General features: G+C 41.2%; 2 protein-coding genes across 9 annotated transcripts in view; one reads left to right on the plus strand and one right to left on the minus strand.

The window, feature by feature from the left end:
* Positions 1 to 14,369, plus strand: part of CFAP97 (cilia and flagella associated protein 97) — a 31,263-nt gene extending 16,894 nt beyond the window's left edge. For all 8 annotated transcript variants that reach the window (XM_014945590.1, XM_014945597.1, XM_014945591.1 and 5 more), the window contains 3 exons: positions 4,024 to 4,283; positions 13,062 to 13,212; positions 13,860 to 14,369. In XM_014945590.1, the coding sequence (XP_014801076.1) occupies positions 4,024 to 4,283; positions 13,062 to 13,212; positions 13,860 to 13,987 (539 nt within the window). In that variant the 3' untranslated portion in view covers positions 13,988 to 14,369. The remainder of the gene's footprint in view (positions 1 to 4,023; positions 4,284 to 13,061; positions 13,213 to 13,859) is intronic.
* Positions 14,370 to 19,668: 5,299 nt separating this feature from the next.
* SLC25A4 (solute carrier family 25 (mitochondrial carrier; adenine nucleotide translocator), member 4) lies at positions 19,669 to 22,500 on the minus strand. The gene is made up of 4 exons (XM_014945599.1): positions 22,305 to 22,500; positions 21,557 to 22,043; positions 20,873 to 21,013; positions 19,669 to 20,523 (listed from the first exon to the last, which is right to left on the minus strand). Exons 1-4 carry the CDS (start codon positions 22,413 to 22,415, stop codon positions 20,366 to 20,368), a joined length of 897 nt encoding a protein of 298 aa, XP_014801085.1. The 5' UTR covers positions 22,416 to 22,500; the 3' UTR covers positions 19,669 to 20,365.
* Between the last annotated feature and the right edge of the window lie 1,636 nt (positions 22,501 to 24,136).

Here is a 24,136-nt window from a genome sequence, read left to right on the forward strand (position 1 = left end):
ATAAATGCATTTACCTCTTCCATGGGGTCTTGATTCTTTTTTGTTTATCGATGGTGAATTGTCCCTGGTTTTGTAGGACAGGCAGACATGCAGAACCTCTTCTCTCTTCTTACTGCTTCGTTAGACTGCAGCTTATTTGAGCATTGTTTAAGGAGCAGTGATTTCATGGATGTTTCCTGCCTTCTGCTTGTTTTGTTAGGAACAAGCACTTACTCTGTAGTACCAATGATCCTCTTTCAGTGAGGATCTCATTCTGTTGCTTGTCTCTTTTTCTACAAAACTTTAAACTCTCCTGTTGCACAGTATGTAAGGAGATCAATGCTGCATTTGCTGGGATTTAGAAAAGGTTATCTGTGGGTAGACTTCAATCAGTTATGGTTTGTTTTGAAATGGTGTTTGCAGCATAAATTCTTCCTTAACATAGATCTTAACACGTTGAGAGTAGTTGGTTTGTTGTTCTTCAAGCTAGTAAGTTTAAAAAATTAAGAGTTGTGATCTGATCCAGTGCCTTGGTGTATTGCAGCACTGTTGCTGCAAAGAGCTACTTGTGAAATTTCAAATGTGGTTCTTCCTTAGGTCCTACAGAAGGCTAACTGTAAAAAGAGCAGTTGAGGAACTGATTGATCTTTTCACCCCATCCCCTTGAAGAAAACTTGCTGCTGCACCTGTTGCATTGGGTCTGAACTTTTGGTGCAAAATTCCTGTAATTCAACAGTGTATCAAGAGATTAGTTACTGGTTTTGGGCAATCTTCTGCTCAGGCTTCACGGAAAAGCTTCGCAGCAGAACCTTCATGGTGATCTTAACAATTCTTTCACTTTATTGATATGTTTCTTTTGAGTTGTGATAAAGTTGATGTTACCACTGTTAGCAAGCCCTTCACCTCAAGAGTTGTCAGAAAGCTGTCAGCCATAGAAAAGCCAGTTTCTACACCAAGCAAGTATAAATAATGAATAATAATGAGGCTAAGAATTAGCAATGTACTGAAGAAAGTGGGCTGGAGTTTCTTTTGTGCCTGCCACAAGTGGGAAAGGTTGTCTTCATGGTGAGGTGATAAGGATGAAGCACTGTAGAAGGAAAACATGTTGAAAGGAAAAAGACTTAGGAGAGGCAAAAGAAAGGAGGAAGAAAAAAGAGATGAATGAAAAAAGAAAAGTCTGTGTGGTGGGGGGGCATGACTGAAGAAGCTGGAAGGTGAGAGTGAAGTTAGTAAAATTTTGTCATGCGTTGCTCACATACTGAAGAGATAGGTAATTACCTTGGTGCTTATTTCTCAGAAAGCATTTTTAATCTGTGTTTGCTGGTTATAGTTAATAGCTGCATCGTAAGAGCATACATTCTCTGCCAAAGTATAACCAGCTACCTTCTAGAGAACTAAAACCATCGTGTACCAGTGAAGACATGAAACCTGTGTTTCTAATTAAAAATGTCCTCATTCAGAATGCCATTGCTTTAAATGGAATTTGACTAGTTCACACCTTTCTCAGGAAGAAAAGAGCTGTTTGGAATTTGCACTGACAGTTATTCAGAAGCTTAAATGTCTCTGGTAAGAGAGTGCATCACTGATAGCGTTGGTGCCACAAAGGTAGGTCAAGATTTCAGCTGATAAGCTGTTCTTTGCCACAACCTGATTTCCACTCTTGCACATGATGTGCAGCCTTGTTTAACCTCTGAGATGCTATGGATGTAAGGCAAAAGATAAAATTATCTTTCATAGCTTCATAATAATACAATTACCAATTATGTAATTTGATATAGATAAAGCATTTTCTTCAGATTGCAGAACACAGCTGGAAGAAGGTAATTTGAACAATGCTGGTTTTGTATGTTCCCATATGGACATATTTAATTAGGTTTTTTTACTGAGAAGTGCTTTGCAGTTACGGTGTGAACTGTGTGGCTCTAGTTATTTTCTGTGCATTTCTTTTTGTCCCTTGTAGGTGTATCCAGATGAGTCTCACCCCAGGTTTGTCTCCTCAAATGGTGTTGGTGGCTGTACTAGTTTTTCCTTGAGAATAACTTACTAAAGCCTGAAGATACTTTTTAAGATGTTTATACTTTATACTTTATTAACTTATTGGTTGGGGCGCTTGATCTACACTAGGTCTTGGTCTTGAGGTGATTTGCATCTTTTCTTGGCAAATTAAAACAATATTTGCTAATGTGAAGTACCTCACAGTTAGAGCTGCCCAAGGAGCAGTTCTTGCCTATTTTGGCTGGCATACTAACGATCCAAGTTTACTAACTTCCAGAGGGATTTTTAAATTCATTAGCTGTTTGGGTTTTGAGTTCTGGATACTGTTCCTAAGTTTCTCAAAGACCGTAGCAATATTTGCTTGCATCAATTCTGGAATAAACTCAGTTGAGCTACTGCGAGAAAGATTTCATTTTGTTTTGAAGAAAGAACACACTCATTCTTTGTGGTTTTTAAGCTATTACAGGCTGCCTCAGACATCCCTCACCAAAAAAAACAAAACCTGCTGATGGGATGTGTTTGCTGAGGAAATACTACTGCATGCATGGATGATTTTTTTTTCTTTCTGCTTTTATCAAAACTTCTTCTTTGGATGCTTGTTTTGCTTGTGTGGGGCTGTTAAGGATAAGAGTGAGCGGTATCTTCTGGAGGCACTATGATGTTGGAAGAATGTGGGGAATGGCTTGAGTAAGGCTTCCTCGTCTGTCACAGCTCCAAAAACTTGAATAAAGTCCGTTTATTCAAACCTGGTACCACCATTCCTGTACCATAAATAATGCAGTGGTTTGATGGGGCAGTACCATGACAGCAAAGGCTTAAAACAGTTGCCAGAAGATCCACTGCAGAGCTGGAGAAATCAAAAGCTTAGAAATAGGTCAATTGCAAAGCTCCAGTGGAACTGTAATAAACATATTAACACTCTGGCTGGCAGTGAAGTTTTACAGTTATTATCTTGCAATTGTGCAAGTAGGTCTTGCTGTGTATTTTTAAGTGTGCATTCATTGTTCTTTTGTCTGGAAATCTGCTATCCTGGTTTAATTTGTTGGGGTTTTACTGTTTTAAACTGTAAACAGGTCCCAGCAATTTTTCTGCAGTTATATATGCTCACTCATTTCCTCTCCAACCATTACACTTAACTTTCATCTTTGCCTTTGCAATTCCTGCACCAATGGGATGTAGGATCACTTCAGGAGCAAAGGATCAACAAAATCATTTTGGGAAATGCTTTTTTTGTCTCAGAGTCATGCTTCCCCGGTGTCAGTTTTCTCTCTGAAACACCATTTCTGTTCTGCCTCTCAGCCAAGACAGATATTTTAGACATCTTTGGAGCAAAGTTTAAATCTCTTTCCTTCTGCAAACATCTAAATACTAATTTATGCTTTAATTTTTGGTTCTAGAAGTTATTTCTAGTCCTGGGTTCCTGAAGCCGTGTTTTCCGCTGCTTGGAAAACTTCTTTGGTGCCACAAATGATACCACTATGATGATGGTTATGTTCACTGTTGGTTTAGTGCTGTATAACAGTAGCTCTTTTAGCATATATATATAAAAAATTGCCTACGTCGATTGCTGGTACCATAGTAACTACAGTAAAAATACTTGAGGATGAAAGTGTGAGCATATTGTACCAATGTAGAAGTTGGGCAAACATACAGGTAATGGTGGAGATGAGGGAGTCAAAGCAGGGATCAGAGACACCAACCATTTTTCTTTCCTATTGCTCAGTTGTTCACTGCATCTGTTCAATTCCTCTGGATTCCTGCTCATAAACGGGGAGGAGGGGGATTCCTAGTGAGAAGGAAGCAGATGGGTTTTAACTAAGGCCAAAGTTAGACTTGATTTTTGTGATGAAACGTGTAAAAATCAATCTACTGAAAACAACTGAGCATCCCTGAAAAATTCTGAAGTGCAGAATCTGGAATTCACATGGGAGGGAGGTAAAATGTACCTTTGTTTCTTCAGATTTGTAAATAAATCCTAATAATAGAATGCATGATTTGTATTTGTGTTGGTTTTTTTAATCTTGGTATTTTACTTTTTGCCTTTCAAAGCTTTCCTACAGTTAGAGAAAAAAGAACAAAATCTAACCGTGGATCAGCCATCTAAAGGAACAAGGAAAAATTATTCTTTTTCGAATGACGAAGTGAGACGGATTGATCGGGAAAACCAAAGGTTGCTAAAGGAACTGTCCAAACAATCTGCAAAGCCAAGAAGAACCACATTGAAGAAGTCAGCTGGACCTCCTCCTAGACTGTACCACACTGCCCTCAACAGGCAAAAGGAGCAGCAAAGGATCGAAAGAGAAAATCTGGTGAGTTCTGAGGCTGGATTTGAATCTGTAAATTGAGAAGGGCTATTTGTTGGCAGAAGAACTGCTGCTGAAAACTGATAAGGCACAACTTGGAGCTTGACTGCGGTAGGTCTGCAATGAATTTCCCTTACTATGCTGTTGGAATAATTGTTCATATGGTGGTAGGTGGGGGGATGATGCTTTTTTCCAGATGAAAATAGATTTTAGTTTATATGAGCTTGGTCTGCTTCAGTATCATTCAATGTAAGAGGAACAAGCATTATTGTTAACACACTCCTAACTTTGGGTAGGAGTCTGACTATTCATCCTGTTTCATGCATCACCATTTCTAGTCTCAAGAACGGGCTTGCAAAAAATAAAGCAATCAATACAGTAGCATCAAACCCATTATATTTGAAATGCAGAAGATACAATGTGAATGTTAATTTGGTTCTTTGACTCATTTTATAGCTATCCGTCTCTTTCAATATTTGTAGCACTCTGCTTCTCACAGTATTGGGATGTAAAGGCCATCACAATAACTTCAGTGGAAAACAAATTCAGACTCATAAGGATATTGGCAAAGTTGTCAAATAACAAAAATAATACTGGTTTGAATAAGATGCTTTTAGTGATTGAACTGTAATATGTATAATGACATCTTCATATTTCCTAGTTGCTCATTAGTGTGTTTGAAAAGGAGATAAAATATAGTTAAAATATTTGGAAAATTTCAAGTGGAAGTAATGTATTTACTTTTTTTCTTCTGTGTAAGTATAGGTTGCAGTTTCCTTTTGTCTAGATAAACAGAGATAGATATTCAACATGAGGAAAGTCTGATCCACCTGTTCTAGGAAAATCCATTAGGTTTTAATTCTTCCAGCTTTCAGAAATCTAGATTGTTCAAACTTTTCAAACTATGAAGCTTTCTCTCCAGCTCTACTAGACTACAATTGACCAAAGAACATTATACTTCACAACTGAAAGAATTTGGCATAAATGCTTGCTATAGATGTGTGATAGTTCTCATTGTCTGGGGGAGAAAGCTTCTTAGGCTTCAGTGGTTTTAGGTTGGTTAGGAGGGCTTTCATGGTGTGTTGGGGGTAGTGTGTGTGTGGTTGTTTTTAGTTTATTTAAAGCATTAAAGCAGGACTTGCTCTTCCACATGAACCTTGATAATAAGAGTGTATTCTTGGGCTGTGGGGGGAACTGCTGTGCCACTCACACTCTAATAGTAATGTGCTGTGCTACGTTACAGTAGTCATCTATTGTTAATTAATGTATGAGGTATTACTACATGACAATCATCTATTGTTAATTAATGTATGAGGTATTTTACAATACATTTCTCTTTATGCAAAGCCACAAATCTTTTCTCCTATGATGTATTGCAATGTTCTTTGTCCAAGAATGTCTTGCCTTTGCAACTTTTAGGTAAAAAATTCAGCATAAACACACAGTCGTTTCACACCTTGCTGATTTAGTACCTTTAGAACCTTAATGGTGGTTGCTCATAGTCCAAGAAATAATATCCTTCATTTACTTATTCACTTCTGCTTTAGTTGTCCACTCACGTTGCTGATGTCAACATGTTTGACATCAGAATAATTCCTTAGAATTTATGTGAGGGCATAATGCTATTTTAGACTGTAAAAACATTTAGTTTATTCTTTTCTCCAAACTTGGGATGTTATATTCTGGTCTTCTTTCTAGAAGAGTGATTCATCAATAACTATCGTGTTTTGTTTAACATTGCTATCACTTTTGAGCAATTCTGTTTACTTTATTCTGTTCTATATTCTGGTCTTCTTTTTAGAAGAGTGATTCATCAATACAGCTATCGTGTTTTGTTTAACATTGCTATCAGTTTTGAGCAATTCTGTTTACTTTATTCTGTTTGAAGTGCATGTGCGCCTAGAGCATCGCACTTGTAACACATTGATTTTTCTAGCACTACCTTTTGGGATTACAAGCATGACATGCTTTTCTCAGACTGGAAATGAAAGAGGTGCTCTACCCTGCCTCTTGATGAGGGTTTTTTTGCTTTGTACAGCTAAAAGCATGTGCTTTATGAACTTGTTTTCTCTTGGTCAGCAGCTTTCTTCACCCTTGTAAGCTGAAGAGCTGGAATTCCATGGAACTTCCTTATCAATCTTTCTTCTGTTACTTGAGACAATTTATATTTTCTTTTTTTATACAAGGCCTGAGGTACTGCATACAGGATATGCTGCTTGGTACACCTTTCTGAAATAGTTGTTGGAGAAGGATGCAGTGTTTTGTAAATAATTCAAGAATAGAAATCTACAACAATAGTCTGCAGGGTGTTAAAGACTCTTAATGCAGAGATTTACTTATGTTTTTCCTGTTGGATTGCAGCTCTTATAATTTCTTGTCTTGAGGTTAACTCCTTGTCTGGGGAAAACTTTCACTTGTTCTGCTGGAACGTTCTTGGAGTAATGCCTATATTTGCTGTTATCAGAAGGACAGCTTGCTTTCTGGTGCAAGCATTTGGCATCAGAGGTGATGCAGGGGAAGTAATTCAAATATTAGGAAATTAGAGGGGAATCTAAGCAGTTTGGTGCTCTCTGGCTTTGTGAAAGGGTGCAAGGAAGTATGGGGAATACATCTTGCTCCCACAGACTCTGCTAGAAAGAGCTATGATGGAATAAAAAGGTGCATTGCTTGGAAGAACAGTAGTTGCAAGGTAGTGATTAGCAATTTGTGGAAAAAGCACAATTATCAAGTGGATCACTGTTAAAATTAATGTCATAATTTTGTACTTGCTGCTTTTGACTCAGTGCTTTCGTAAGTGGAACCTGCTTTTGGTTTCTTATTTGAGCCAGCAAGTCTAGAGTGTCGTTTGCCGATAGAGGATGCTGCTGATTCAGAAAACATTCCACCCTTGTGTTTGAAGATACTCAACCCTGTCTCCTGTCCCATGGAAAAGGACATAAGCGTGGCTGATGTGTTACTTTTTTTTTTCCTTCCATGTCTGCATATATGTGTCTCTCAATGTATTGACATATTGGTTGTTATTTCTGCCAGTATAAATAAGATGCTCAGCTTCACAGGCTGGACACTACCCACCATTGAAACTTCTAATGGTTTATTGTGTGGTGCAAAAATCTATACTGGTATATACTAGTAAGTATTTGGGGACCTCGAAATACAGATTTGCAGACACTGCACCCTTCTTCAGTCAATTCATCTAAATTTAGAAGTAATTCATATTTGTGTTGTTTTTTTGTTGGGTTTCTTTCATCATTTTTAACTCTGACAAGCATTTAGGCATTAAATGACCTTAGTGAGCCAGGGTGCAGTGTTCAGCCAAGTTCCTAGGAAACAAGTGACCTTTTGATTTGGGGTCACAGTGGCAGTTCACTGGAGGATCTCAGCAGGTCTGGGACAGTAGTTCTCAAGCCTTAGATGGTGAGGGTGTTCTCCTTTTCTGTGGATATTTGGTCTTCCCATGCATCCCTGTGCGTTCTTTCTCCCCCATGCTGTTATGATTCACTGCACGTAACACTCCATGTTGTTTATTTCCCCCACTTCTTGCTCTCCCAAAATGTACCCTAAACCCAACAGATCCAACTCTGATCCCAGTTCCAGTATAGTCATCTTCCCACACAAATAAAATAAATCACTTATTGAGTTTCTCTGCAAGGGCTGTCTTTCCCTTTTCACTTACTTGGTTCCTGGAGTTGTCTGTGCTGCAGATGTCACTAATGCTTCCCCCCACCACTTGGTGTAGTCATTCCTTTAGAAAATACTGATATAAATGAGTGTATATTCATTTGTCTCCACTTGATTTAATGGTGCTGATGAGCTGTGGTCATTGGGTGGGGAACAAAGGGCAAGGGAGAGGTAGTTCCTCTGGCCATGTTAGGGACTGCTGCCATGTATGGAAAATATACCTTTTCTTGAGCCACAGTGTTCAATCCTGTGCTGCCCTGCTATCCCTGTTGTGCCACAACCAGGGACATAACTCCTAAGCAGAAAACGGGAGGGGAGGGCACTGGTCCATCAGGGATGTGCCTGGGCACCTTGTGTTCTCCTCCTTCGATGTGTTCTGCACTGCTTTTTCTCTGCCTTCCCTTTGTCCTGTCCCCAAGGAGCTTCAGGCCTTGGATGCTGCATATTTATGTGGTTGTAGGATGAATACCAAGGTTATTGAGCCTTACTGGCCTCAGTCTGGAAGAGAAAGTTGTAGAGAATGCAGTTAGGACAGAGGATGTAGTCTTTTGGGTCATCTTAGGAGCTCAGAAATACTCATGTTGGGTTGGGGGCTCCTTAGAACTCAAGCACCCGGGGGTTTATAAGATATTTTCACTTACTGGGGTCAAAACCATTATATCCCAAGACTGAAAACAAAATGTTGGTGGTTTCTGAGATCACAAAGTGCAATGCAAAAAGAGAAGAAAACCCAAAAAAAGCCAATGCTTCTATGGCCCTCTCATCAGGGGAAGCTGCCAGGATGTGGGACGGGCACACGGATGTGCCTCATCAGGGGAAGCTGTCAGGATGTGGGACGGGCACACGGATGTGCCTGGCTGACAGATCTTGCAGTGCGGTGAAAATACAGGGCAATTCTGTGATCATGGTATTTAGGCTATATGCTCTTTGTGGTCAGATTTATTTTTTTTATCTGCTGATTCCTGACCCTCACTCAAGATTCCTGAACACTGCTATGCTAATTATAATAAAGACTGACTAATTGGCATGTTCAAGGAAAGCGTTGGTTATTTTGCACACTGCTCATTTTTGTGGGATTTGTTCTTTCCTACTCTTACCCCGCTTTCTTTGTGGTGATGCCTGTCACATGTAAACTTAGCAGCTGTTTGGTTTAAAAGACTTTTCTGTAGATTGAAGAATTTTAAGACTTTTTCGCATTTAGAGTTTGTCAGTTTAGAGCTCATTATGCAGCTGGCAATTGAAGAAAATGATGAATATGTGTATTGATAAGGACAGAAAGCTGTCCTTGAATGCACTGTTATCTGCTTCCCCCTCCCCCACCGGGACTCTGCAAAGGGACAGTGTGGTCACTAACATCAGTGACATTAGAGGAGGCATAATATAAATAAATTTGAACAGCTGTCAAGGCACACTAGTCAGCTGGTTAGGATTCAAAGGAGGTGAATCTGAAGCCTTCATGCATTTAAAAAGCAAAGTAAAACAGGAAAAAGTCACGTTTTCTACCTTCTCTCTGAACTCACTTTAGGAGTGCTGCATTTTCAGAGGTTTTTTTTCTTTCTTTTTCAACATAGCTGCAGCTAAGTGTGTATGGATTTACTTTACTTTTTTCTTTTTTTTTTCCTGTCAGAGAGCATTAGAATTGGCTTTAGTGTTCTCCTGATATGCCCAAAGTTGAATTACCAGCATTTGTCTCGGCCTGTTGTACAGCAGCAATCTTCTGATACAGTGTTGGGTTCCTTTGTTCTCCATTTGTTGGGAACCTGACATTTCCTTCTGTCAATCACAATATGTCTTTAAGTGTCCTTATAGATACTAATCTACATCCAGATGCCTAAATTTATAAAGGATTATCCTATCCCTGGAAGGCAACCATGCAGGAACACCTTCTATGATTTTTTTTTAATATTATCTTTCTACTTTTATTGTAAACTCAGTATAATAATCAAGTAAAAGATGATGGAGAAAATAAAAGCCTTGGGAGGCTTTTGCCAAGCTGGGAGGTCATCAATGATATGGTATTATCTATGGATTGAGCTTGAATGAAGAGCTCTGAGGAGCTACAATGCAATTTAGAGCAACGAGTGACATTCCTGGCATTAGTATCTATTGCTTTTTTTTTATTCCTTAAATCTGATTGGGCACTTATATTTGGTGCTGAACACCTGGATTATGTTATGTGATCTGATTCTCTGGTCATTAAGATCAATGACAAAATTTCTGTTTGCTTTAGGGGTTCAGGATTTAGCACTTCAAAAGAACAAGGAAGGTGGCAGCGTTCATCAGTCCATTTCTCAAAAAGGAGACATAATGGAAGAATTAATAGATTGATATCTTTGCTTTAGTGGTTCAGGATCCAGGCTCCCAGAGATTTAGCCCTTCAAAAGAACAAGGAAGGTGGCAGTGTTCATCAGTCCATTTCTCAAAAGGAAGACATAATGGAAGAATTAATAGATTGATATGTATAATTGAAAAAAGAACATTTGTTCAAGGTACTTGTACCGTTGTACAACGGTACTTCCTTAGCTGAGGACCTCAAGATTGTAGGGTTGGTAATAAAATATAAGAATGAGATTGGTTACAGATTTATAGGTCAGGGCTGCCGTGTTGGTGTGGTGCTGAGTTCATTTCTGCAAACAGCCGGGCGTTCTCCAAACTGCAAAATTCACAACCCTGAATAGCGTGTACGTGAACGGTGCCCTTGGTACAGTTTGCAGCAGAGGGCATGGGAACCACAGGAGCTTTTCTCTTCTTCTCTAGAAGAGCTTTTCTTGGAACACTTTGGCACCACAGAATCTGTATCTGCTTTTTCTGAGGCTCAGGGCTGTATCATGTCCAGTAAAAACCTGTACTGAGAGAGGTCTCTTATTTTTTTCACTTTAGTAATGGGGACTTTATACCTTTCAAAATACAGGCATAAAAGCAAAAGTGCAGAATTTTACTTTAAACTAGAATAAAGTGGGCATATATAAATATTGTGTGTTCAGAATCAAGCTTGAAATCACTGCAGTGTTAAGGTATGCAAATTCTGTGAGGCTGGCACAGTTGGAGTGCAGGCTTGAAACAAGCCCAGAGAAAAGTCACTTCTGCAATTTACCCAATCCATTTCTGGTTGAGCTGGACGTATTGAGAGCTTCCATTTCTAATAGTGAAGGTAAATAAGCGGTCTCTGCAAGTCTAAATGTGTTTAGTTCTATTAGGAAGTGCAGATGAAGTTGTGAGTAAAATGTTGGATGTAACATTTAGAGACAAGTCTACCGTTTCATGTTCTGCAACTGGCTTTAGTGAAGAGCTATTTCTAGCTGAAGTCCTTCCTTTGACTTTTGCTTACTTAGGTATTTCCACTTGACCATGAACTGACTGGCACTTGATGCAAGCACTTGTGACACATTGTGTCTGAGCCAAAACCACTTGTCCTTTCTCCCTTGTGCACTCTGTACGGATTTCCAGTGCCCAAACTACCAAGAGTTTGTAGATTCCTGTTACAGCCAGACAATGACAACTGACATCCTGTGAATACTATACTGTTTCCTAAGTCACTTTCTATAATGGTTTTTTTTTTTTATTTTTCTTTATTAAAAAAATCAGTACCTGATTGGGAGTGGGGAATCACAGAATGATATGGTATTGGAAGGGACCTCTGGAGATCATCTAGTCCAACCCCCTGCCAGAGCAGGTCCACCCAGAGCAGGTTGCACAGGAACGTGTCCAGGTGGGTTTTGAACGTCTCCAGAGAAGGAGACTCCACCACCTCTCTGGGCAGCCTCTTCCAGGGCTCTGCCACCCTCACAGCAAAGAAGTTCCTCCTCATGTTTAGATGGAACTTCTTATGTTCAAGTTTGTGCCCATTTCCTCTTGTCCTGTCCCTGGGCACCACTGAAAAAAGACTGGCCCCATCCTCCTGACATGCACCCTTTAAGTATTTATAGGTGTTTATCAGATCCCCCTTCATTCTTCTCTTCTCCAGACTAAGAAGACCCAAGTCCCTCAGACTTTCATGAAGAAGACTTGGGGAAGAATGACCCCAAAGTACAGTTTAATGGCTATACAGACAGATTCTTGACTTCTGCCATATAAGTATGCATCTAGACAATACATCCTTATCCACAGAAGTATTTTTAGTATTTTGCAGACTTGTGTAATCACAGTTTGCATTGTCTCTCGTTGATAGGATGCATGTCATAACCCTGGTCAGGAATGGTTTTGTCACTGCCAAATGTTTGTAGGCCATCAAAGGAATTGAAATCAGTTAGTGGAGGGAATGTATAGATCTAGGCAAGCGCTAGAGGTGAAATATAGTAAAAATGTGAAGCTGTTACTTGGAAGTTGTGTGTAGCTGGGTATTTCCAAATTTGTCCTGCCATCAGGTTCTTTTTTTTTAGATTATGGAAATTACTTAATCCTGATTCAAGTAGAAGTAGTTATGCAGAATAGGAAACTAACTGTACTTACAAGTACTGTGCAAGCAGCTGTTCAAATTTAATGCTTGCTGCATGATTGCCAGAGTTAATTTCAACAAGAGGAAATGATGTCTGTAACAGTAACTTCAACTAGAATCTCTTCAAACTACATTATGGATCAAACAAATATTGTCAACGGTCGATGTTTGTGCTTTCCCTTTGATATTACTTTCACACAATTGAGGTCAGGAATTCTCTTTGGGGATCATGTAGGGCAATATAAAATAATATAAGTGTGTTTGGGGAAAAAAAAAAACAAACACAACTTCTCATCCCTCCAGAATTGAGAAGAGTAACCAAAGGTAGGATTAGAAGAGCGTAGCCCATCTTCCTACTACCTTTTATGTTACCAAACAGATGTATTGTTTCAAATTATCATAAAGTACAGAGAACTGGGGGTACTGAAGATGTACTCATTATCAAATTAATGATATGTAAGAGATACTTACTATTTGTGTCATCTTCTAACACTGAAAAAAGAATTTAATATGAGCAGAATAGCCCATGCTGGTCACCAGGGAAGGAGTTCTTGTGCAATGCTGAAAATTTGGGGTTTGGTTTTTTTTGCAGGTCAAAGAAAAATCAATTTGTGTTGTAGCTTCTTGTTCATCCTTTCTCTTTCTTGATGATGTTTTTCTTCGATATTAAGGCTTTCCTGAAAAGACTGGAAGCAGTGAAACCGACACCTGGAATGAGGCGTTCTGAACAATTGATGGACTATCAGCGCCAGATAAGTTATCTAAGTTCTTCACCAACTGTAAGAAGAGGAAGATCTGCTTTCAGCCAGCTTAGTCCTTCTAGTAAGTACTTTGAAGTTGCAGGTTCTTGCATTTCTTTGCATGCGTTTCTTTTTTGTAATTCAGAATAGTGAAGCACTTACTGCTAAGAATAACAAATAAGTTCTGTTCTCTGGCTTCCTTAGATTAATGATTTCTGTGTGATAAGTGATCAAGGTGATTTAAAAAAAAAAAATCTTGCCAAAAGTGTGATGACTGTATGAATTGTTTACTTTACATCCTAAATTTCTAATAAATTATCTTGTTAATCATCTTTTCCAGGAAGGTCAATAAATCATTGTTGTAATGAAACACTTATTTTGCCAGTACCTTTTATTGAAAGGAGAAGAGGAGGAGGAAAAAAAATCCAACACAAAAACCCTAAAAAAGTTTTAAATTCCCATGTAGAAAGTGCAAATCTAGCCTTGTTTCTCTTAGAAATTGTGTGTGTAACAATTGAAAGTAGGTCATGTCCCCCCATAGATGGGGGAGTTGGGCTGAAGAACTGTAGCACTAGGGCATAAGCTTGAATTCTTTGTCCTGGCTGTTTACAAACATTTTGGGTTTGTATTCAACTTACTGTGATTTGATTTTTATTTTCTTTCACTGGAAACTAGGGTAATGAATGCAGTACTAATAAGGATTCTCTTTTTTGTGTGTGTTATGAACAGGAGGTATTTCGAGAGCATCGGGTGTACCGAGTACAAGGAGCCAGAGGAATGAAAAATCCATGTCCGATCCAGCCGGCGGGGTGTTACAGAGACCTAAACCCACTAACGTTCGTGCTGCTTGGTTATAAGCCTCGTGTTCTGAGATGATCCTCAGAATTCTTTTTTTTACTGCTTTTGTAAATTCTGTGCGCAAAAAATTCTTCCTGCATCGTTCAGTGATTAAAATGCATTGCATATGATATAATTGCTTATAAAATGGTTTCAAGGGAACACGTTCACTTCGGTCAGTTTTTACCGTGACAGGAAGAACTTATGAAAGAGAAGGAAGTATTTGAATGGACAAGTTAAATAGAAATTGCTAATTGTTACTTTATTCTCAAATCATAAGTGGATTTTGTATACGTAACATGGAAGGACAGAATTGCTGCACTATAGGCACAAGATGTAAAGAAGATCTTTAAAATAATATTATTTTAAAAGATTGCATTAAACTCGTAAGCATATGCTTAATTCCTAGATTGTCCTCGTTTTTCATCCGGGCTTTAGGTAAGCCTTCTGAACTTGGTGGGTCATGTTCTTATGACTGAAAGAATCTTCTTTTTACAGCTGCATGAAGGGGTGAAAAGCAGATGGTGTGCTCCTGCGGGGGTAGGTAGAATACTGAGCCTGCAGAAGATGTTTTTCTGCCACTCTTGCACTCCAGGTGTTGAACACTTGTTTTCTACTCAAGGCTGCATCTCTTCCAGATTTAAAACTGTTTTGGAAGTTTGTGTAGAAAAGAAGAATCTGATGCTATTTGAACAAGAGTAAAGACTGAAGTGAACAACAGTTTCAGATTCACTCGAAACACGAGTAAGTTTTAGTTATTTTTTGAGCTAGAGAATACTAAGCAAGGAGAATATTTTATGGCCCTGCTTTTACAGGTCCTAACCCTTCTCAGAGGGGAGATATAAACTTGGGCTGCAGGAAACTTGAACATCTGATTTTGAGAGCAACTGCTAACCAGGATTTGAAGTAATAATAGAAGAAGACAGAAAACAGGAAATCTTATATTATTCTTAACCTGTTTTTTAATGTCATGTTCGTACCAAATATTTGTAGTAGTGTCCAATAAGCTTCAGGAGCAACATCCATTTACAAGGGGAGCAAAATTGTAATGGAATTGGTAATTACAAATAGTAAGTGGTGTGCTTTATTTCTATATGTCAAGGCAAACTTTCAGTGAGCTTCTTTTGTAGGACTGCAGTCTTATAAAGAGCATAAATTGTGATGCCACTATCCGTGGATATTGCAGGAGCCCTGCTTGCTTCCCCAGCTTCTTCCCAGGAGAGAGAAAGGAAATCTCTTTGTATTACGCATAATGAAAAACCAAAACAAAAAAAGCTGTATTCAGTAATGCTGGGTCTTAGCCCTGTGAAAAGGAAAGTTTCTTATTCTTTGCTCGTGCTTGCATGAGGGCTTAGGCTTTTGGGTATTCTGCGTTGTAACAAGCTCTTTACTTGGTCCTGTGTGATAGTTGGGCAGAGCTGCTGCGCCTGGTGACCTGCAGATCAAATTTAGCTGTTTGACAATGTTTGAACTTTTTGACTTTAAGCAGCATTGTGGCAAACAGATTTTTATTGCTGTTATTATTCATTGATAGGGACTATAAGGAATTTTTTGCATAGTGCTGCTGTATTTATTATTTGTACTATTGTGCTACTTAAAATTATTCACTATGTAAAGATTTTTTTGTCCTTGAATGTGAATATCAGGGTCACAGTTTAAATACTTTCGAATGTTCATATGATATTTTTTTTTCTGTGAAGAAGTTCACGAAATGGATTATTTTAATTGCTTCATCTTATTTTATTTAACTTTGTTATGAAAGAATGTCAATTTTGTATGTCATTTTTGTAAAGCATAAGAAATAAAATATTTAACATGAATTGTTTGTCACTGCAGTAGCTTCTTTCAGAATTTTACAGTTGGTATTAAAGTGCAAGGGGGATTCTGGGGAGAAATGTTTTGTACTACAGGTAGTGGAGGAAAATGCAAAGCATTAGTTTATTCATTGATAAGCTTTATCTTTTAGTGACTTTGTGGGTTTTCTAAAATAAGCCATATTGACAGGTCTTCATTAAGTTAGAAAGTCTCAACAAGATTTTTTTACAGCAAAAAATTGTGTTTCTAATAGACTTGTATTTTCTATTTTTTGTAAGCTGCCACTATGTTCTCTTTCTTTTCCCCTCCAGAAGATCTCTTTGAGAGAGAAGCACAAGCTGCTTTGCTTCTTCCTTAGTGAACTGCTGGCATGTTTGACAAGCGGTGTCAGGTAGGACCCAGTGTCCCCGCAGAGGTGACAGGATTGCTGGTTTGGGTGACAGCAGTGGCATTATTGACCTCACTACTGTGAGACATGAACTGTGATGCTATGTTTTTGCTCTGGAAGTGTCTCTGCCTCATTGTGGGCTCTGTTTCTTCCAGGACAGGGTTCTGTTGTGTCTTTCTATGATGCTGAAGGTCCTGAAGAAGGCCCTAGTTCAGATCATTGACCACGTGAGAAGAGCAGGGACAGATGACACACCCCTGTTTGGACAGGTGACACGTGAGGTGCATTTTCCCAAGTGGACCACTGAATCCTTTAGAGCTCAGTTTTGATCCCAGAGAACCTAAGAGACTCAAGCTAATTTGGAATGATGACACAAGGTTGTTCCTCCTATGGAATGCACAGGCTTTCCCCTGTGCCAGAGCCTGTCTCCTGTCAGATTGCTTGTGGTCTTCCCTGAAGATCCTGAGGCATCTCTGCTGTCATCCTGCCACTCAGATGAGGGTTCATCTCATTGTCTAAACCAAATGTCTGGCTGGATTGATACGTCTTCCCTGATGTATGTAGACTTTACATTGAACTGTATTTTCCCAATTGTCATCTAATGACTTTCAGGATAAACCCCTGTAACAAGCCTGAGACTTTGTTCTAACAGATCAGCAATAACGTTTTTATCCCGGTGCTTTTCTTTGTTCTCCATGGCCAATAGACAGAAATAACCCCCTGCCTTCCCAACCTGGGCAGCTCATGGAGTCACCTGGCAGATTGAGAGCTTGTGGCTTTCCCTGGAGCACAGTCTGCGCATCAGTGTGATGGAGAAGAGGGCAGTGACCTACATCAAGCCTTGTAGCTGTGCAGTCATGGCCATCATGTGCAGGTGATGACGAATAAACAGTGAGGTATCAACAAGCCAAATGGTGAGGGAGAAGAAAAGGTACCAAAGTGGTCTATCTTATGAACCCAGTACACTGACTGCACTTTTGTGGTGTTTCCTGCTGGTATTGGTGTTTGCTCATGAGCTCATGTCATTGTCACCTGATGAATGAGGAAATACAGAGCGGCACATGGAACCATCTTCCAGGGCTGAAATTACCTTGAGATCATCCTGTCCCAGGTATTGGTGGAGATTGCTAACGCTTGTGAGACAGATCTGGTTTGCCTTCAGGATGTGTGGTTCTAATACCTTGGTCAAGAAAGCTGCTGAGTGTCTCTTGGTAACCCTCCTCCTGGCCAAGATGAGACAAGATTTGTCAACACTGATCCTTGTAGTTGTCACTTGTGGTTTCAGGACCACCTGTGTTATCCACTATGGAGTGAAGTGAATATTGCAGTGTGTGAGCAGCTTCTCATAAGGAGCCGTTAGGAACGTGTGGAGGAAGGGGAAAAGGAAGAGAAAGAGCAGGAGCAGGCAGGTAAAGCTTTTAACCAAGACTACTGCAATAAGCACTTTGAAAAACAGTAGAAGTATTTTCTTTACAAACTTATGCTTCAATAGGTTGCAACCCTAGTTATTTACTACTGGGCAGAAAACAGACCAGGTATCTAGAAAAGCAAGTGTTTGAGATAGTAACCGTGAAAGAAGGGAGGTAAAACCATAACGCCAGGTTGAAAGAGCCACTATCTTCATGGGCCAAAAAATAATTAAATTTAGGTAAATTTAAAATACACCATCATCTTTGGACCAATTTTTTCCCAGTAGTAGCTTGTAGCTTCATGGAGAATGGAGCTGCTGGTCTGAATCTGTAGCAGACACACACACAGCCCCTCGTGCCGAGTGAGAGCGAGCCAGGACTACCTGCACCTCACAAGAAATTTATTTCAAATATAGGGAAGTGGAAGCTAAAGACCATAACTTGGAACCGATAAAAAATGAGAATCTCTTAGCTCTTACTGCTTGCTCTCTTAGCCTTTACTGCTACTCACAAAAGTGGTTAATCCAGAGTTCTCATCTTCATATTCAATTATAATAAGACAAATGTGCTTCCAGTCCCTGAGAAGCTTGTAGCTTCATGGAGAATGGAGCTGCTGGTCTGAATCTGTAGCAGACACACACACAGCCCCTCGTGCCGAGTGAGAGCGAGCCAGGACTACCTGCACCTCACAAGAAATTTATTTCAAATATAGGGAAGTGGAAGCTAAAGACCATAACTTGGAACCGATAAAAAATGAGAATCTCTTAGCTCTTACTGCTTGCTCTCTTAGCCTTTACTGCTACTCACAAAAGTGGTTAATCCAGAGTTCTCATCTTCATATTCAATTATAATAAGACAAATGTGCTTCCAGTCCCTGAGAGTAACTGCATAGTTCTGTGATAGTCACATGGAATGTTAAACAATTCAGCATCCACAAATACATTCTTTTGGGGAGGCTTGTTCCATTTATACTCCAGAGTAATCTATTTTCAGAGAGCAAGGGATGATACTCTTGTGTATTGAATGGCTCCAGCTTTCACACGAGCAATGCTGTGAGACCAGGTGTTGGGGAACAGCAGTGATGGTACCTGCAAGAACGTCCCACCTCGGGCAGGCAGTGATAACCCTCTTTGAAGCAACACAGCTCACTCACCAGTTCTGCCAGCCCAGGGGCCACCTACTCTGCAGCTTTATTAAATGTGGAAGTTGTCAGCTGTGTAACTAACTACTCAGCCTTTTAACTTTTTAAGTACAGCTGCTGCAATTCCAACATTTGGTTCCATGGGTCTTCTTCCACCCTGGGGCACTAGAAATGATTGGCATTGCAGAATTATCAAAAATCTATATAAGGCCACCTTATCTCTAGGTATATAGTAAAAGATGCAGCTAAAACAAAAGCTTATTTGAGTATTACTTGCTTACTCTTATCCAGGTGGATACATAATAAACATTTGTTTCTATGTAGCTTAACTGAACACAACTCACTTTCACTACTTTGTGTAATTAGAGCGGCTATTCATCAGTGAGTTCACAAGCAGCATCTAAAGTTTAGCAACTCTGTATTGAGCACGTTCTGATCTCACTGGTAATTAACAGCTCTATAATTGAGCTATTGTTAATAATGATGTAGTTGGAAGTATAGTTATTAAGTATTCTATATTACTTGAAGGAAAATAAGTAGCAATGATTCCACTATCAAATGAAGACACACTTCAAAGTTAAGGGTAATATAAATGAATAATCAAAACAGCTAAGACTATAGGGGTAGTTTAAAGTATAGTTATTAAGTATTCTCTATTACTTTTTGAAGGAAAATAAGCAGCAATGGCTCCACTATCAAATCCACTTCAAAGTTAAGGGTAATAGAAATGAATTATCAAAACAGCTAAGACTATAGGGGTAGTTTATGAATCCACTTGGCTTTGCTGTTGTAGAATTACCAATAACCACTCCACCTACCTAAAGCTCTGCTGAAAAACTTAAGAGGCTTAATAAGCATTACCAGACAATCACTAATAGGGTGCTGATTAGCACATCACCTTAAAGGACATGTAATGTGTTTCATGTACTGAAAACAAACAGGAAGAAGTTCATTAATATATTAATTTATTTCATTATTTCAGTTTTAGTTCAATTGAACATCAGAGAAAACAACTTTTTGCTTTGTGAAGATATAGGGAATTTTTGAAACACTGTATTTCCATCTTCTGCAGAGTATGTTTGAAACATCAGATTCTGGTTCCAACCGTATGACTGTACAATTCATCTGTGAAGAGGCTGCAGTTTGGAACTCAGCCTGGTGCTTTTGCATAGTTTAAATTTCCAGACATGCTTTTTCACTTAATATAATCTTAAAAAAATACAGCTTTAGAAGAAAACATGATTTTAATTCATATTATAAAAGTCATCACATTGTTGGGTAGCTAGAGACATCACTTAGTACAACAGGTAGTTCTGAAGATCTTGTCCTATGAAGATTTCACAATATTAAATTAAGGCAAAGACCACCTAAGTCTTGTCTCCAGACAAAATGTAGTACCTCAAATTTGAAGTATAATATATACACAGGTTCCAATACAAATGTTGGAGAAATTTTCATACAAAATGTAACTGTGATGTAGTGGACAATTTTTAAATTAATGCATCCTCATCTCAACCAGATATGTTACTCATAAATTTTATTCTGTTTCCCTAGGAAATATTTTGTCGTCCATTGCATCACAACAGCATGGTTTTCTTTAAAAAAGTTGATTGAGAACAATTGAACTACATTGCAATGTTACTTTTTAGACATATTTCTTGATTTCATCATAAAGTACTAATACAAAAGCTCCGCCCATGCCTCTCAACACATTCGACCAGGCACCTTTGAAGAAGGCTTTGGCTCCTTCATCTTTAGCTATCTTCCTCCAGCAATCAATTGTGCCCTTGTACATAATATCAGCTGTGGAAACAGACAAAAGGTGAGAAGGCTTGAAGTTATAAAGCAAGTCTGTTTCATATATTTAAACCAACCAGGAATAAGCAAACTACAGCCAAGAATTTAAAATTAAGTAATTGATTCATCAAAAGCAATTTTAATTCTCCATATGGAAATCAAAATCAATCAAGTCTTGGCCTCTTAAGTGAACATGACAGCAATAACCAACAATGAGTTTCCCAGAGGGTTTTCTTAAGGATTCCAATAACATCATTAATTTTCCACAAGACAAAAAAACCCCAGTATTTCCCATCACGTCTCAATGAAAAGACACTTTCTGCTGCCAGAACACCATAGGAGCACTTATTCTTACCTCCCTTTCGGCCAGACTGCATCATCATCCTACGTCGCACGGTATCGAAAGGGTAAGAAACCAGCCCTGCTACCGCCGTGACGCTCTGGGCAATCATCCAGCTCACCACGATGTGCACGTTCTTTGGATCAGGCAACATACCTGTCGTGGAGAACAAATGAGCAGAGTCAGTACAGAGGAGAAAAGGGTTGTGGAGAAGATGGCTGTGGAAGGAACAATCAACTGCCAACCCCAGGAAACACTCAATCAAGCCTGCAACTTCTCCTTGTATCCATATTTGAGTATTGATGGGTACTGTAAGTGAAGCACACTTATATTACTGTTGGATTTGGGGATCTAAGCCCTCTTCGCCCTCCCTGACTAGAAGGTCTGTCCTGCAGAACCCTCCCAGGTTTGTGTCATGAGCCGCAATGACTAAGAAGCCACCATACGACCCCTTCCATACAAGCCTTAAAACAAAAAAAAAATCTGGAAAGTGTCTGAAAACACACTGCAAACCCAAGGTTTCTACTCAGAGCAGCAAGTTGAAGAAGGCAGGAACATGTTTCAGAAACGCCTGAGCATACTCTAGCATCCTGAACTGGTGCTGAGCCAGCCCTGCTTGTCCTCATACCACCAAGTGCCCTAGAGTGCCTTTCCCGGATGGCTCCTTCCCTCGCAGTCACTTCTCCATGCACTTCTTACCCTTGGCCGTGTCATAAACCCCAAAATAGGCTGCTCTGTAGATGATGATGCCCTGGACAGACACGCTGAATCCTTGGTACAGGCCCTTCAAGCCATCGGACTTGAAGATCTTGACGATGCAGTCGCCCAGCCCAGTGAACTCCCTCTCGTTGGCTCCTTTGCCCACATCAGCCGCCAGCCGGGTCCTGGCGAAATCCAGGGGGTAGACGAAGCAGAGGGAGGTGGCTCCGGCAGCCCCCCCAGATGCCAGGTTGCCCGCGAAGTAACGCCAGAACTGCTTGTGCCTGTCCACTCCCCCCAAGAAGATCTGCTTGTACTTGTCCTTGAAGGCGAAGTTGAGGGCCTGGGTGGGGAAGTACCGGATGACGTTGGCCAAGTTGCCTCTCCAGAAGGAGAGGACGCCTTGCTCCTTGGGGATGCGGACTATGCAGTCGATGATGCCCTTGTACTGCTTATCGGCCGTGATCTGTTTGCTGGCATGCTGGACCTGTGGTGGGGGGGAGAAGGAGAAGGGGGTGGAAGGGTAGGGAGAAGGACCCCATCAGGGTGACCCTGCCCGCTGAAGGGCAACGACGGGGCCTGGCCCGGCTCCCGCTCTCCTGAGGCGGTGCCGAAGGGACCGGGTAACCGGAGCCGACCGAGCTCCTTCCCATATTTAGTCAGGCCGGCAGCCTGTGGCACAGCCCCGCCGGGCTCCCCCCCGCCGCCGCCACCCCCCCCTTCCCCCGGGCCTTCGCCGCCTCCTCACCTGCAGCAGCAACTTCACTCTCTCGATGGGGGCGACAGCCGTCTTGGAGATGGCGGCAGCGATCCCACCGGCCAAAAAGTCCTTGAGGAAGCTGATGGCTTGGTCACCCATGCTGGCAGCCGGTCCGACACCCCCTGCCCGGAGAGAGCCAACGAGCCCCGCACCTCCCCACCCGGCCGCCCCCGCGCACCGCCGGCCAAATAGCCCCCCGGCCCCGCGCCGCCCCTCTTATACCCCCCGGCCTCTCGCGATAGGAGGAGGTGTCCCCCTGGGGCACGGGCATTGGCTGGGACCCCCCTAGAGCCCGCCCCTGCCGGGGGGCGCGGGGCAGCGCCGCCATTTTCCCCTGTGGAGGGACGGCGAGGGCCACTGGGCCCCGGACGTTTAAAGGGCAAATTAAAGTTATCTGGTCGCTGCCGGGGAACGCTATGTCAGAGCATGTGCCTGCTGTATTAATAGCTCCTGGGAGGCACAGGAGGGGACTGAGGAAGCTGGCAGGAGTACCTCAGGCGGCGTTAACTGTTTCGTGTGGGCCAGAGGCTGGTGCTGAGGGCTGAGAGCTCGCCCTGAGAGGGGCCTGGGACCTGCCGCCCATCGACTTGTTGATCCAAGACAACTCGAAGAAGCAAGAGTGCTTTAAGCCTTGGTTTCATATGTGTGGATTCACACTGTGAAGGGTGAGGGGGACACGGATGTTGGGCAGGTGCCCTTGTGTGGATGGCGTGCCCTACAAGAAAGGTCACCGGGGATGTATAGTCCCCCTGGGAGGTGGTGAGGTGGTGGAACGTCCATGAGCATCGCTAACCAGAAGTGGGTTAGACCTCTCTGAGTCAAGGACAAAGACACCTGCTTCATGTTGGATACACTCTGTGAACTTGCAAGCGTTGAGGTCTTTAAATACCCCGACGTGCCCTGGGACCTGGCTCTCCCGACGAGGAGGCAACATGCCTTCCTGCGTTGTACCCTCAGTTCAACCCTGCAAGGTCAGACCCTCACAAGAGTCACAGTCAGTCCCCTCGGAAGGAGGGAGGGAGGGAGAGGAAGGGGCACCAGGAAGCACATGCCCAGGCACGCTCAGGCTGCTTGGCTCGCACCAGAGGTGAAAGAAGAGTAAAGGCTGTAGTGAAACCCGGCCTTCATTCAGTGTCTGGTTCTTGGGGAAAAGTTCGAATCTCAAATGAAGATTACATGGCTCCATCTCTGGTTTCCATGTGTCTCATCTGCTCTTTCAGTCTGACCCCCATAAGAAAGCAAGAGCTTATGATTCACTCTTGGGTCACTGTGTTGTGTGGAATAATTACATCAAAGGCAGTGCAGCAAGTTGTAGATACATACCTAGGAGTTCGCCTTAAAAAGGCATTCAGACGATGTTATACTGAGGAATGCAGAGGATAACGGGGTCTGCTTTCGTTTGGTAATAGGGTATCAATAATGGAAATAGGATTCATCTTCATGTAGGTGCTAAAAGATTGGCCCTTCCACGAAGAGACATTCTCTTCAGGACAGCAAATCTCTTCTGACTGACGTGTTTGTTAGCATGAGTCAATGAGGCTGTAAATCTGATCTCCTATCTCTCTTGCCCTCTGCCTCTCTTAGGTCTGTTGAGGTCTCTTCTCATGAACCTCAGCTCTGGGAAGCGGACGGCAGCTTTAATTTTCAGGAGCACCCTTTGCACCTTGGCCACCCCGAGCAGATGGAGCTTTTCCCCAGCTTCTAAGAAAGGGGAAGAGAGCTCCCCTGAAAGAGACCTTTTCCCCGAGCGAGGACTGAAAGCAGGTGCAAAGCAGGAAACGTAGGGAATCCCTAAAATTAGACTGTGGATTGAGGGGGAT

The sequence above is a fragment of the Calidris pugnax genome, unplaced genomic scaffold (assembly GCF_001431845.1).
Source record: "Calidris pugnax isolate Ruff unplaced genomic scaffold, ASM143184v1 scaffold58, whole genome shotgun sequence".
NCBI lineage: Eukaryota > Metazoa > Chordata > Aves > Charadriiformes > Scolopacidae > Calidris > Calidris pugnax.